The following is a 14,548-nucleotide window of genomic DNA, read 5'->3' as shown; positions in this document are numbered from 1 at the left end:
CTTTTTTTTTATTTTTTTTTTTCCATGTAAATTTTACATTTCGTTATTTCATATATTTCTTTTTTTCTTCTGTAATTGGGTAATATTAAAAAAGAAAACAAACCTGAATTTCAAAATTATGCTGATGTTTGTTTTATTTTTAGCACTTGATTTAAGAAAGTTTTACTTATCTTGTAATCTAAATATCCCTATATAAATAGGGAGGTTTGTCCCCTATACAAAGCATACAAAAAATCAATACAAAAAAACCCTATTGTTTTTGAGAGAAAACTTACCTTGTTCTTTAAGAGATTTCAATTCAAACTTTAAATCTAGTTTTTGAGAGAGATTGTTAAGTGAATTTGTTTCTCTAAATTCATTGTGAGAATCCTTGGTTCTACACAAATCATCAACCATTCAGTGTATTTGGTTCCAGTTCTGATTTTTACTTCATTATTTTTACCTCTTGTCTAGCTATAGATTAGACCTTCAAGAGATAAATTACTCTGTTTTATTTATGGTACAGCTTGTGTCGTTTTCATCTTTACGTCAATATTAATTTCGGCACGCAGTTCTTTTATAAGAGACTATAACGGCGCACAGTTTTTGATATTTTGAACGAGTTCAGTTTTAATGTCGTTTAAATAATTTTCCCACAAAACAAGCAAACAAAAAAAGAATCACATTATTATGGTTTGAGAGACTTGTGAGTTTTTTTGCAAAAGCTTACTGATTTAGAAATACCGTCTTACTTCGTCTGTTGTTGTTGTTGTTGTTGTTGTTAACCTTGAAGATGATCGTTCGTTCTTCCTCTTCTCTGATTCCACTTTTTGGCCTCCTTCTTCTTCTCATCTCGAGTTTCTCCGGATTCGTCCAGATCGCCGAGGCAGGAAAGCGACGGATCGAGATCTCCGACGATCTAGACGACGTTGAAGACAATGAAGAAGACGATTCATGGAAAGAGTGGGGGAAGCAAGTAACCACCCCGGAGTTTGATCCGCCTCCGGATTTTTCCAAATTGGGATTCGATCAGATCCAAGAGGAGATGGCTAAACGGACTTTTGGACCGGTCGTCGGATTCGTCAAGCTCCGGTTAGGCGTCCCCCGTACCAAGGTAAACCAAAAAAAAATCCCAAATTGAATCGTGAATTTGTGTCCTTAAGTTATATAAGTCTCAGACGAGATACTTTACTGTTCATAATTTCTCTGAATCGTGATTTGTTTTTTATATTGATTCAATCTCAGGATATGGTGATTGAAATTGCTATGAAATGGACAAAAGTTTTGAGAACAGGAGGGATAGGAGTCAGATTCATGGCTGTAGATCGAAGCACCCTGATGTTCAACATGCAAAATGGGAAGCTAGTGACTGAGGTAAAATGCGCCATCCAAATGCTGAAACTTTGTTGTTTAGTAGATTAATCGGGATTTATCTGACATCACGATTAATCTCTTTCTTGGTGAATTTTCAATAAGCTAACGGAGTTCGTGCTGAGCCAAGAAGAAGCGTATGAGGTTAAGATAGGGAAGCAAGAGTTTAGAAGACCTGGAGATCCTCCACTTGAAGATGTTGTTGACAAACTTCAAGCTGATGAAAGGAAAGATGATGATGAAGGTGGTGATAGTAACAATAATGATCTTACCAAGGATGAATTATAGGTGGTCACATAAAGCTTTTATCTTGGCTAGTACTGAAAGTTCAACTCTTTTACTGAATCTTATTAGAAATTTCTTTGACAAGTTTGGTTTATGAATTTCGCTTAAAAAACGTAGAATACAATAAAAAACAAGGAAAGCTTTTTCTTTTTCCGATGAGTCTGCACTCATTTAAGCTTGTTGCTAAATGTGGAGAGCTCAATAACCTGAATCCTGGGAATGCTTGCTGCTTCTGCTCTCTCTTTCTCAGTGTTGTAGCCCCAGTTTCCTGTTTTGAGGTAAGTTTTTTTTTGTTAGAATAACCAGTAAGGAGAATCAGAAGAGATGGTATGGGAGAGGGAAGAGTCCACCTAGGTATAAATTCCATTTGTCTAATTCAGGCTCTTTGATGACATTCTTCAGCGTTGCAAGTCTGTCTTCCACGAAGCTGGCCAAATCAAAACAATCCATAGGATTGTAAACTAATGGTTACTATTACCACCAAGTCATGTAGAGAGAAGAATTAGTGATAAATATATGTAATGGAAGTTACTGCAGCATCAGGCCCTGATGTTCTGGTTTATTTTGAAGAAGCTTTAGCACTTCCACCTTTGGCCTGTTGAGATATCAGACAGAAAAAGAAAAAAAGAAAAGCTAGCTTAAGGGTAAAATCTGGATAAGAAACAAGATCAACGTTTATTTGGTGGACCTCATAATGATACTAACCCTGAACCCAAAGCATAAATCCTTTCCGATGGTATGATCACACCTGCTATTTCACGCAGTAATGCTTCTGCAAAGCGGCCCTGCAATTTTTCCCATCCATACTTTAAAAAGTTCAGCTCATGATAGGGACAGACGAGACAATTTGAATTGGAATGGAATCATTACTACTGCACCTGTTTCGTGGTAACAATGTAAATCTTTGAGCTGGCAAATTTGAGTGCATCTGAAACTCCTGGATAGAATCTGCATATAGCAGACTATATATATTAAAGCTATGATGAAGGTCAATGTGCTAGATAATATGTTAGTTTGACTATATGAAACCCTTTACTGTTTGTACAATATCAGTCTCAAACTTGTTTTGTCTAGTAGGATTTGATGTTGAAGACATATATACCTATTGGCACCGATCCAAGTTGTCAAGTCCTCGTTCATCCAATCGTCTCTAACTTTGCCAAACAAATCAATCAAAGCATCTTTATCTTCATCCCAAGCTTCCATGATTACAGGCTTAATCTTTGCCCAGCTCTCCAATATCCCATCAACAGTCAACCCCTCAGCAACCTTAATAAACAAGTGCAATGCATCATCTACAATACAAATCTAATCTCTTAATCCAAGCTAAGTTCAATGAAGACAGTTCTGATTCACTCACTGTAGACTTTCGAATAGAGGGTATCTTCGTCTCCAATAACAGCCTAACAAGTAGAAGATTCTCATAGCCAGTTTCCACCACAGGTCTCACCTAACAAACACCAACTCTTGAACTGAGCTAGAAAAGAATCTTAATTTAAACTAAATCAGATACCAACAATACTCTACGATAAGGGAAAAAGTAATTTACAGTATGCATCTGATCGACGATCCATTCCTCTAAAGCGGAATCAACTCCTTGGAACAAAGCAGGCCATCTCACTTTCGCAGCCTATATATATAAACAACACGGAACATATCAACGGGGATGCTGCTCAAACAATAACTAAAGTTCCAATTTTTCAAAATCAGAATCAGATGTTTCTAAAATAATCCACACGAGTTTCAGAGATGAAAAGCTAAGAGAGTAGATTTGATATGATTATTAAAGAACCTTAACAGCAGATAGAGAGCTTTCACCACAACTATCACAGAGAACTCCATCGAAGTCCAAAGCATAGAGATCTCCCATTCTCCTCTTTCTCCTTCTCCCACACTAGTTTTCAATTCAAGCAGCTGCCACACATTAGAGACGATGAATGTTTGTTTTACTCACACTCTCTCCAGAGCCAATCACAATAAGCCACGTGTTTATGACGTTTTATAAAAATCGCATATTTTTTCGCGTTGCGTTGCGTTTGCGTCAATCCACACGCATATATATATATATGTAAAGAGACCTGTTATTATCGGTGACGTACCCAATCGATTACCTCCTGCAGCCGGTCGCACCGTCAATTCAGCCGACCTAAGAACCGGTATCGCCGGTATCAAAATAATTGCTGATCTCTTCCCAGAGATTCTCAAGTCTCTCTTCTTGGAAGATATAGAAATCTCATCATCAATCTCTCTCCCGGATCCCCTTCCTTCCTATTCGTATCGTCTCTTCATAGGTATATTTCCTGATTAACCATTATTGCTTTCTCCTTTCTCAATTGTTGTTTGATTTTGTCCACTTAGGTTTTAGTAATACCTCGATTTGAGTTTAGTTGTGTAAAAGAGATGATTTTGTATCTTAGATTGATTGAACGAAGTAGTCAAGGAATTGAATTGGTTTGCGTCTGGTTCTGATGTTTTCTTACATTGATTGGTTCCAAAATTCAAATCCTTAGAATTGCTCGTGTATTTCGTTTGTCTGCATTACTGATTTTGCAATTGAAGATGTGTTAGAGAATCTATGTTTGTTTTGTGGCAATTAACCAAAAAAAGGTTTTTTTTTTTTTTTCAGTTTTATTGGATCATTGGAGATTCTTTTGGTTGAGGATGGCTAACAAAGAGGATCATGAGGAGCATCCTCCTCGTGGCAATGAATGGGAAGTCGTCTCGCTTACTTCATCAGCTTACGCTGCTTCTCCTGGTCCGTTTAACGTTGAATCAAGAGATGTTCGCAAGTATGATGCTTACTATGGAGCAGAGACTTCACGTGATCTGTACATGTCTGAACACTTTGTATTCCCACCTAGCGAGCATGAGAATTTACCCATTGATGAACATTTATTCGAGGAGGACCAAGGAAAGGATGGCCAAGACTTGTTGCTGCGAGGTCAGGGATTGTCTGATCAGTTTCATTATGAAGCTGGAGACAACCAACAGAGTATCTATGGTGAATCTGCGCTTGGCTCTTCTAGATACATGGATTCAGTCGGAAGTGAATCAGCCATGTACGAACACGGGTTACTTGATGCCGAGGCGAATGAGTACGCAGAAGGGAACTTAGATCTCCATTCTGATGCCGAGGGCGAAAAGGATGATGCCAAAAAATCAACAGACAACCTTCCTTGTGAAGCTTGGTGGAGAAGGAGAGCTATATCTATCTATTCAGGCACAAGAGAAGCAAATGCGATTTGGTCCTTATTCTTTGCCGCTGCGGTCACAGGACTCGTAGTTCTTGGTCAACGCTGGCAACAAGAGAGGTGGCAGGTTTTGCAACTCAAGTGGCAATCAAGCATCAGTGGTGAGGTAATTAATCATCTATAAACGAAAAAACTTCTGTCAAGAATCATAATGTTTTTACAAGTGGTAACCAACAAAAGCCATTCATTGACGACGCTTGTATGTTTTTGTTCCCACACAGAAGCTGAGCAGACTACTCGAACCTCTCTCTCGCTTGAAAGATGTGATTGTGAGAAGTAACCCACAAGCTGCTCTCGTGAGGAGTGGCCCCTCCAGTGAGATCTAGAGACGGAAGTATGATACAAAAAGGCCAATTTACCATTTGTATCTCACAAGAGCATAGGTAACTACAAAACTTGGTGTTGATTTTCATGAGTGCCTGATTTTCAAAAGCATCTTGCTTTCTTGAGAGCCTAGGTTGCTTCATTATCTTGTATCATTAGAATGGAGATCCAAATGCCTTCTTACAATACAAAGCTTTCTCGTTAGGTGTCAAGCGCTTGTGATAGTGTGGAAACTGGAAATATATACACACTTTTATGATTTTTTTGTTTTGTTTTGGTAATTGTCTATTTCTATTCAGTTCCATTATATGATGACTATAATAGGGGAAATATTTATTGCACAGACGTTCTGATTTGCAGTAGAGCTGACGGAATCGTACACTACTAGTAAAGAAATATAAATTGCCATTTCATAAAAATGGTAAAAATGCTGCTGAAATCACAAAATCATTTTATGACTAGCCAAAAAAACCATTGTTACGCCGATACAGAACCGGGCTTTAGCATGCGTCAGCGTCTCACTGTAGTCCAAAGTAAAATTCCGTCGTTCTTATTTGTTTCGGTAATAAACGAATCAACCAGAACCAATAATGAAAGATAATTAAGTAAGCATGTGATGATGTGCGTATGAATTGTTAGCCTCCAGAGACCAGAGTAGTTGAGTGTTGTCTGGATTACTAGTATTAATTACCATGTGGATAAAGTGACGGGGTAACTAACTATCATAATGATTCATTCATTATTTTAGCTACTTTTCAATATGGTTTTTTAGTATTTTTTATAGAAAAATTCTGTATATGGTCTTAAATGCAAAATGAGACAAGTTAAGTGACCAATTTGTTTCACCTAAATGACGAGTTTCATGTGGGACAACCCACGAAATCTAATGATTTCAATTGTGTTTATTACTTTACTTGATCGGTTAAGTTTGTTTCTAAGACTCTGGTAACCATAAAAAAGGTTAAAAACTCATTACCATTAATGTGCCATTTCGAAAAGATTTTCTAGTCATATTAAGTCATCATAGCATTTATTCCAAAACACAAAAAAAAAAAAAAAAAAAAAAATTGATAACTATCAACTATCAAGAATTCCTTCATTTAAAAATATTTCAAATAGTGCATGGGAGTACTTGATATACCTAACCTAATCTAACTATTTTATGTAACTTCCCTGTAAGTAACTGTCAGTTTTCATATCTTAAATGTGATAATTAATTGTAAACAAAAAAAAAAATTATTTATGCGATCTATAAAAAGTATGTTTTCTTTGCCGTTGATGGGAAGGTAACCTAATTAGATAACTTATATTCTCTGTCGATTTGTCCTTTCTCTAAAGTTTTAACCTAAATGTTGCATAGTTAACCACAAAATTACACGAACATATGTTAAAAACTCATATTCTGCAAAAATAAACGAGTCGTAGACAAAAAAAACTTGGCAAAAGAAAAAATAAATCAACTGAAAACCAACTGTCAATCAAGTTCATTAAAAACTCACCTTGTTTCATACAGCTGTAATGGAAAATAATTATGGATTCAGTCTACAGATTTTCGACGTATTGAAGTTCGAACCGCATATTCTTCAGTTCTTGGTTAAAAAAAAATCGAGAAGTTGACTTTCGTGGGTCAATGCATTCATGCTTTTGATGGAAAAAGTCAAAAATTATTTTTTAATTATCTTCCTTCACAAATTACAGTTATCCTTCAATATATATATATATATATATATATATGTCTGTCTAGTCTTAACTAATTCTCTGATAGTTTAATGTAATTAGTTTTCCAATCCTCGAGTCGTGAAAATGTAGAATTAGAATTGTGTGTTGATCGCAGCCCATATACACATCACGGGTTTTCTCGCATACAGTTTTTGTATTGGCTCTTACATTAATTAATTTATCAGTGATCATGCATTAGGAAGGGGACACATTATTATATAATTGTGAACTTTGAATGCTTTATAAGCTTTTTGAAAATATATTGACAAAAGTCACCAAACCCATAAGCAACCTATAATAGTTGTGTAGTTGAGCAAAACTATCATTGGTGAGTTTGTTCACCCATACCCTAACAATATCAAATCGAAGCCCTAATTAATTACTCATACCTACACTCTATACCACAAAAATAGGATTCTATAATTATATACACGCACGTACACTTGTCAAAGCGTATCATAATTTTAAAAAATTACTAAAAAATCAACGAATAACGTGATATAGTAATAGTTATTATGGTAGTTAACTGAAAATAGTTCAACTTAATCGTGAAAAGTGGAATGACATGAGTTTTCATGTTTTTATAATGACATAAAATATAAAATAACCGAACATAAATAACCTTTTCACATAACTTCGTAATTGAGATAAAAGTCAAGAGACCCGCAGAATAGCGAAATCACTGTCATTTTGCCGTTATACAGTAGCCTATGACTAATAAGTAAATAATCGTCTATAAGCCATCATCTCCCTTGAACCGACATACAAAACCCTAATTAAGATATTCATAACATATAGTATGCAATTAATAGCCACGAGAATAAGATAAAACGAGGAGGCAACATCCCATGCTTACTTTGTGACTTCGTTTACACGAATTTCTAATACATAATGTTTTAAAATTTGATCTCTCTCTTTTTGGGTGTTTTGAAATAATTTGTATAAATGGTTCATGCTCGGACATTGAAAAACTGTGGGTCATTTAGTCATAGATCTCTCTCTGTCTTCCTCTTCTCCTTAGGCTCCTCAACTAAACGTCTTTAATGCTCTTGAAAATTTACCGTTCAAACACTTTTTTCTTCTTCTCTATATATTGAGATTTACTAATATATAAAGTCTCCAACCACCTAGCTACCAGCCTAGAGCAGGAACATTAATGGTAGTGCACACCATCTCATGCTTCACATACCCTAAAGCTCTTCACTCCTCTAGTTTATGAGAGATCTAGAGAGATAAAACCATATAGAGAAATAGAGATCTACAGAGAAAAATCCATTGTGGGGAAAGAAAACAAAACACAGTCTGTCGTTCATAATTGCTCTTTCTATAAATCTTCTCTCTTGTGCTCTTTCATTCATCTCTTATAGAACCATTCTCTCTCTCTCTCTCTCTTGAAACTTCATCACTCTTTTTGGAAATTTTCTTATCTTTTTCACCACCTGGGCCGTCTCTATTTCCATCAACTTCTCAATTTTTGTGCCATAACGTTTTTTCTCTGAGGGAAAAGGAATCACAAAACATTTTTTCCCGGAAAATCATGGATATATCCACTGCTCTAATGATTCTTACAGCCATCACGGCGTATTTGTTATGGCTCACATTCATATCTCGTTGTCTTAAAGGTCCACGTGTTTGGCCTATATTGGGTAGTCTCCCTGGTCTCATAGAGAATTGTGAGCGAATGCACGACTGGATCTCCGACAACCTCCGTGCTTGCTCCGGTACGTATCAGACATGCATCTGCGCCATTCCGTTTCTAGCCAAGAAACAAGGTCTCGTGACGGTCACTTGCGATCCAAGAAACCTCGAGCATATTCTCAAGAACCGCTTTGATAATTACCCTAAAGGTCCAACGTGGCAAGCCGTTTTCCATGACCTTCTCGGTCAAGGAATCTTCAACTCCGACGGTGACACGTGGCTTTTCCAGCGTAAGACCGCCGCCTTGGAGTTCACCACGAGGACTCTCCGTCAAGCAATGGCTCGTTGGGTTAACCGGGCGATCAAGCTTCGGTTTTTACCTATTCTTGAAACGTCTCGGCTCGCCTCTGAGCCGATTGATCTTCAAGATTTGCTACTTCGGCTTACGTTTGATAACATATGCGGCTTGACTTTCGGGAAAGATCCGCGGACTTGCGCACCAGGTCTTCCGGTGAACACATTCGCGGTGGCTTTCGATCGAGCCACGGAGGCTTCACTACAAAGGTTTATATTGCCGGAGATTTTATGGAAGTTCAAGAGATGGCTCCGTCTCGGCTTAGAAGTCAGCTTGACCCGAAGCTTGGTCCAGGTGGATAATTATTTGTCTGAGATTATCACGACACGTAAGCAAGATTTGATGACTCAGCACAGTGACGGGAAACAACACGACGACCTCTTGTCGCGTTTCATCAAGAAGAAGGAATCTTACTCCGACGAGATCCTCCAGCGCGTGGCGCTCAACTTCATCCTAGCTGGACGTGACACGTCATCAGTCGCGCTGAGCTGGTTTTTCTGGTTGATTACGCAGCACCCGACCATAGAGTACAAAATCCTCCGCGAGATCTGCGCCGTTCTGATCGAGACACGTGGCGATGACGTGGCGTCATGGACGGACGAGCCGTTGTCGTGTGAGGAGCTTGATCGTTTGGTTTATCTAAAAGCGGCGTTATCGGAGACGCTGAGGCTTTACCCATCGGTGCCGGAGGATTCAAAACGCGCCGTGAAGGACGATGTGTTGCCGGACGGGACGTTCGTGCCGGCGGGATCTTCGGTTACGTATTCGATCTACTCGGCGGGGAGGATGAAATCGACTTGGGGAGAAGATTGTATGGAATTCAAACCGGAGAGGTGGATCTCGCAATCGGACGGTGGGAGGTTTATCAATCACGATCCGTTTAAATTCGTGGCGTTCAACGCTGGCCCTAGGATCTGTCTGGGTAAGGATCTGGCTTATCTGCAAATGAAATCAATAGCGGCGGCGGTTTTGCTCCGCCACCGTCTGACGGTGGTAGCGGGGCATAAAGTGGAACAGAAGATGTCGTTAACTCTTTTCATGAAGTACGGTCTTGTAGTTAACGTCCACGAACGGGATTTAACGGGGATCGCGGCGGAGCTACGAGAGGAAAAGACAGCTAACGTCAATGACGACGGGGTCGGTAACGGCGTTTCAAGGTAGGTAGAGTAGGTGAAGCAATCGCATCTATCATTTACTGTCTGAATAGTGAGACTGGCACTCGCCTTTTTGGCGCGTGCTAGATACGCTGTTATTTGGCCAAGCCCCCCACCAAATGTCGTTGATTGATTGATTTGGCTGCAGAATTCAATAGAGGTAATTTTGCAAAGTGCGTTTGTTCTGTCCGGTTTATTACTCTCTGTTTTTTTTTTTTTTTTTTTCGTAATTCAGATAGTAACATTTGATTTCATTATTTTGTAAGCAAACTCTCAATCTGATTTAATAAGATCTTATTTTAATACAATTTTGTCAACTATGGTTTTACTTGTATAGTAGTAAAAGAATGTCAAATCGTTTGGAGATCTGATCGCGATTTTGGGCACATTTTATTTCCCTCAATTCCAACTCTTATTAATCCGTAGAATAATCGAGTAACTCTCTGATGTTTCACAATCCAAGTTTTTTTTTTTATATATAATGAATTTTGAATTTTCATTAAGTTCTCTACGATTTGTTGATTCGTAGTTTTTCTAATCGATAGGGGTCATATTCTTGAAGTTGAGCTATTTTTAATCGATAGGGGTCATATCATTTGGCATGATTCATTTGTAATGGCAGTTTTCTTTTTGTAGCAGAGTGTAACGTAATGCATTAAATATGTTTGGTCCACTAGGATTCAAGATAATCATATGTCTCTACTAGACAAATGGCCCGAATGTGCCAATTATAGAAATCCTTTGATAAGTGGAGAAGAAAGATTACAGATGTTTCTGGGGAATTTCTTTGTTTTACATAAGAGTCTCCATTAGGTATTAGGCAAAGGAAGATGAACAACACATACAAACACACGTTACACACAGGTAGTAGATTCACAAAAGAAAAGCAAACTAAGATGAAAAGCCAGATTATAAAAATAACTGAATCAGCTTAGCTTCTGGACTTGAATGGGATGGCTCTGATAACTATAACGTGGTACAGAGCAGCGAGTGCAGCACCAATGAATGGTCCAACCCAAAAGACCCACTGAAAGAAGAAGAAGAAGTTACAAAGATATCATCAGTAAACCGATAATCAAAGTCTAAAGACTGTAAGTTTGGTGAGAGAAGTGAAAAACTACTCACGTGGTCGTCCCAAGCGTTGTCCTTGTTGAAGATGATAGCAGCTCCAAGACTTCTTGCTGGGTTGATTCCAGTTCCAGTGATGGGGATGGTTGCTAAGTGGACCAAGAACACAGCGAATCCGATGGGGAGCGGTGCAAGAATCTGTCAAAATTTTCAAAAATTAGGCGTTTTCATCCGAAGTTACAAAACCAAAACCCATCCTTTCTATTGGTTGTGTTTCAAAAACTTACGGGAACGTGAGAGTCACGAGCGTTTCTCTTGGCATCAGTGGCAGAGAAGACGGTGTAAACAAGGACAAAAGTTCCAATAATCTCAGCACCAAGACCACTTCCTTTGGTGTAGCCAGGAGCAATGGTGTTGGCTCCACCTCCCAAAGCCTGGTATTGCTTTGGCTGGAACCCCTTAACCACACCAGCTCCACAGATAGCTCCTAAGCACTGCATCACTATGTAGTACACAGCTCGTGTAAGCGAAAGCTTCCTGGCTAAGAACAAACCGAACGTAACCGCTGGGTTGATGTGTCCACCTGAGAAATTGTATAACACATACACAAATCAGATCGAATCTTCCTCATTCTAAATCAGATCTACTTATATATGTTTGTAAACCCTAATTTGTTCCTGGCTGAATCCTAAACTTGCTCTAAGTGAAATCGTGAGATCGAGAAGACTTACCGGAGATACCGGCGGTGCAGTAGACGAGAGCGAAGATCATACCACCGAAAGCCCAAGCGATACCTTGGATACCGACGGAAGCACACATGCTAGGTGACCTCTTCACACCCATAACAGTCAAAACAGTGATGTAGAGGAACAAAAACGTAGCAATGAACTCAGCGATTCCAGCTCTCCAGAAAGACCACGAAGCTAGCTCGCCTGGCTCGAACAAGGGCGCAGGTGGTGGCTCCTTGTAGTCCTTGTCACTCTGAGCCGATGTTCCGATCGGTTGCCTCTCCGGAAACTTGTTTGCTCCGACTCTAACATCTTCTTCTTTACCTTCCATCTCTCTCTCTCTTTAGAGCTCTTTTTTTTAGGTTTTTGGGGTTTCTCTGTGACTATGTATGTTGCAGAGAGAAGCTTGAGGGAGTGGTGGTTTTTATAGTGACGAAACCTCAATGTTGGAAGATAATGCAAACAAATGAAAAATTAAAACTTACATAAAAAACACGACGATGATTATTATTAGTATTAATTAGTTGATTTTAATTACATTAATTAACGTTATCATGTATGCTGCTACTGATAATGCTTGTTATTGATCTAATGATAATTAAAGTGTGTGGACAGAGTTTCAAAATCCGCTTTGCAGCTATTTTTATGTACTCTAATCAAATGTCGTATTCTACTCTAATAAAATACTGTATACTATGTGGAATTTTATCCATGTATCTTTCATGAATGTTCTTTTTTTAATGTTTGAACTTTAATTTGCCAGAAAAGAAAATACTACAAAACTATTACAAAAAGGAGTTGAATATGTGGTCGAGGTGAACCGGCGGTTTATTTGGACCGTTGTCAGGATAAGAGCACATGGACTCACCCGTACCTAAAAGACATAGAGACACCTCATTCAACAAATAATCTACTACTAATATTTTCTTTCTAACATTACTAATTTTAGTTTAGTGATCATTTTAATTCTCCAACAGTTACTTTATAGCATAACTTTCTTACTTTAATTCTCCAACAATTTTAGTTATGAGTGATCATAATAACCTGTAAAACGGAAAAAAGAAAAAAAACGAGATTCTTTATGTTATGTTATGTTATATACTGTACTTATTATCTTCGCCATTATCCTATAAATTATAATGAAAGAGCTAGTTAATAATCTATGCACCAATCAGACAAATCAATCATGACATCGGAATTTTGTTTGTATATAATGCAACTTTATTGTACCAACTACACCCAAGTCTAGATCAATAAATTGCCTATATGAAAGAAGAAAAAACGCCACACCATTTACACATATATATAGGAAGCAGTTTCAACATGGATGTATAATATGTATGATATGAAATTATGAATGGTGGATTTTTAACGAGATTAAAAGAAGAAGATTGGGTAGTGTAATATTCGGCTGCAATCCACTATTTGCCAAAAAGGAAAGACAACGTTTAAGCCAAAAAGAAGAAGAAAAAAAAAGGACCGAACAATTATGGTTGCTTCGTTGCTTTGTTGTCTTTTTGGGTGTGACACTATGTCCTACCCACGTGCTGTTCTTCTTCTAGTCTCATTACCAAATTGCCAGATTTCGTTATTTACTCTCCCTTGCCTTTTTCATATTACCTTCCAAGCTTACACATAACACATCATGAACAGATGAACTGTAGTATATGATAATATGACCATGTACCAAATTTCCTTCTGGAACCCACGTAATTTTAACGGTGTATATTGCAAAGTTTGTTTTCGGATTGTTGGTATCCCGAACCATCATTGACATTCTCAAATAACGCCATAATTTTGTTTTGCATGAGTATGATGAGTTTTGATTAGTAAGCCTGTCGAGTCGATATCATAACAGTCCTCTGGATTCTGCAAAAAAATTCGATTTACACAACGACACAAGTCTTATAAGTTTATACATAACACAAATACAACCATTCTACACCATTTTGCCAGGTGTGCAAAAGACGAAAAAAATATAATCATCTTACCAATCCCATTCAACCTATGTATCAAAACTCAACTATTGGTATTTCATTGTAGTACTACTACTATACTACCTATCAACATCAGGATTGAACTTTTGCAAAATTCTTTATTATAATTTCTTGGTTTTTAAGCCATGGCTTTTCGAAGAAAAATAAAAAAGAAAGGGGGGGAAGGTCGTAATTTGTTTGTATGGACTTTGGTTTGCGAGGATAAAATATTCTACGATTACAAGCCGTCCAATCCACGGATAAGAGGACACGTGGCACAAACTTACGTAGACAAAAACCGACCAAGCCACCCAAACACTTGTCACCTTCAGCCAAAATCAATTTTATTTAGCTGAGTGCAATAATTGCATGCCCACTCCCAATATTCCCGTTGCGCTATAGTCCCCACCTCCACCTCTCTTGGATTTTATTTTATTTTTTGAAAATTCTTTTTCAGTTTTCTGACAAAAGAGTCTTCTAAACAACCACAAGTACAATACCAAAATCTTAAAACATCCAATAACAATACTTTCAAAACTTTATCGATAAAAAAAAGTGGTTTTAGCGGTTTAAAAGATGAACTTCACGGATGTAAGAAAATTATTGGACATCAAAGTTTGGATATATATTAATTAAAATTTACATTTAAAACAAACAAAATTCACCCAAACATACGTTTTTGTTATTAAAACAAAGTTGT

The 14,548-nt window shown here is 37.7% G+C and overlaps 4 protein-coding genes and 1 pseudogene across 5 annotated transcripts; 3 read left to right on the top strand and 2 right to left on the bottom strand.

Annotated features, from left to right (window-relative positions):
* Window positions 1-219: 219 nt before the first annotated feature.
* On the top strand, window positions 220-1,784 carry LOC104793569 (uncharacterized). Its single transcript, XM_010519954.3, has 3 exons — window positions 220-1,093; window positions 1,225-1,353; window positions 1,456-1,784. The coding sequence occupies exons 1-3, from the start codon at window positions 773-775 to the stop codon at window positions 1,636-1,638; spliced, it is 633 nt and encodes a 210-aa protein (XP_010518256.2). The 5' UTR covers window positions 220-772; the 3' UTR covers window positions 1,639-1,784.
* On the bottom strand, window positions 1,672-3,693 carry LOC104793570 (uncharacterized). Its single transcript, XM_010519956.3, has 9 exons — window positions 3,428-3,693; window positions 3,185-3,265; window positions 2,996-3,085; window positions 2,738-2,904; window positions 2,514-2,583; window positions 2,341-2,420; window positions 2,168-2,230; window positions 1,986-2,062; window positions 1,672-1,903 (listed from the first exon to the last, which is right to left on the bottom strand). The coding sequence occupies exons 1-9, from the start codon at window positions 3,503-3,505 to the stop codon at window positions 1,803-1,805; spliced, it is 807 nt and encodes a 268-aa protein (XP_010518258.2). The 5' UTR covers window positions 3,506-3,693; the 3' UTR covers window positions 1,672-1,802.
* LOC104783173 (ATG8-interacting protein 1) lies at window positions 3,487-5,553 on the top strand. Its single transcript, XM_087512075.1, has 3 exons — window positions 3,487-3,926; window positions 4,262-4,992; window positions 5,108-5,553. The coding sequence occupies exons 2-3, from the start codon at window positions 4,297-4,299 to the stop codon at window positions 5,210-5,212; spliced, it is 801 nt and encodes a 266-aa protein (XP_087368201.1). The 5' UTR covers window positions 3,487-3,926; window positions 4,262-4,296; the 3' UTR covers window positions 5,213-5,553.
* A 2,355-nt stretch (window positions 5,554-7,908) lies between these two features.
* Window positions 7,909-10,384, top strand: LOC104783172 (cytochrome P450 86A8 pseudogene; annotated as a pseudogene). The gene has a single exon (XR_015597749.1). The product of XR_015597749.1 is annotated as a cytochrome P450 86A8 pseudogene (transcript).
* A 412-nt stretch (window positions 10,385-10,796) lies between these two features.
* On the bottom strand, window positions 10,797-13,217 carry LOC104783171 (aquaporin PIP1-2). Its single transcript, XM_087512074.1, has 4 exons — window positions 11,876-13,217; window positions 11,432-11,727; window positions 11,202-11,342; window positions 10,797-11,103 (listed from the first exon to the last, which is right to left on the bottom strand). The coding sequence occupies exons 1-4, from the start codon at window positions 12,201-12,203 to the stop codon at window positions 11,008-11,010; spliced, it is 861 nt and encodes a 286-aa protein (XP_087368200.1). The 5' UTR covers window positions 12,204-13,217; the 3' UTR covers window positions 10,797-11,007.
* Between the last annotated feature and the right edge of the window lie 1,331 nt (window positions 13,218-14,548).

Source organism: Camelina sativa, chromosome 4 (assembly GCF_030686135.1).
Source record: "Camelina sativa cultivar CO46 ecotype springtype chromosome 4, ASM3068613v1".
Taxonomy (NCBI): Eukaryota; Viridiplantae; Streptophyta; class Magnoliopsida; order Brassicales; family Brassicaceae; genus Camelina; species Camelina sativa.
This window is presented reverse-complemented; position numbering and strand designations above follow the sequence as displayed.

Bases quoted from the DNA above. Each gene is read 5' to 3' on its own strand.
- LOC104793569 (XM_010519954.3), top strand. From the start codon at position 773: ATGATCGTTCGTTCTTCCTCTTCTCTGATTCCACTTTTTGGCCTCCTT. The intron at 1,094-1,224 runs GTAAACCAAAAA...ATTCAATCTCAG, and splicing joins TAGGCGTCCCCCGTACCAAG to GATATGGTGATTGAAATTGC. The intron at 1,354-1,455 runs GTAAAATGCGCC...ATTTTCAATAAG, and splicing joins ATGGGAAGCTAGTGACTGAG to CTAACGGAGTTCGTGCTGAG.
- LOC104793570 (XM_010519956.3), bottom strand. From the start codon at position 3,505: ATGGGAGATCTCTATGCTTTGGACTTCGATGGAGTTCTCTGTGATAGT. The intron at 2,231-2,340 runs GTTAGTATCATT...ATATCTCAACAG, and splicing joins ATTTATGCTTTGGGTTCAGG to GCCAAAGGTGGAAGTGCTAA. The intron at 2,063-2,167 runs GTAACTTCCATT...TGATTTGGCCAG, and splicing joins CATCAGGGCCTGATGCTGCA to CTTCGTGGAAGACAGACTTG.
- LOC104783173 (XM_087512075.1), top strand. From the start codon at position 4,297: ATGGCTAACAAAGAGGATCATGAGGAGCATCCTCCTCGTGGCAATGAA. The intron at 4,993-5,107 runs GTAATTAATCAT...GTTCCCACACAG, and splicing joins AATCAAGCATCAGTGGTGAG to AAGCTGAGCAGACTACTCGA.
- LOC104783171 (XM_087512074.1), bottom strand. From the start codon at position 12,203: ATGGAAGGTAAAGAAGAAGATGTTAGAGTCGGAGCAAACAAGTTTCCG. The intron at 11,728-11,875 runs GTAAGTCTTCTC...ACAATTTCTCAG, and splicing joins CTGCACCGCCGGTATCTCCG to GTGGACACATCAACCCAGCG. The intron at 11,343-11,431 runs GTAAGTTTTTGA...AAATTTTGACAG, and splicing joins CTCGTGACTCTCACGTTCCC to ATTCTTGCACCGCTCCCCAT.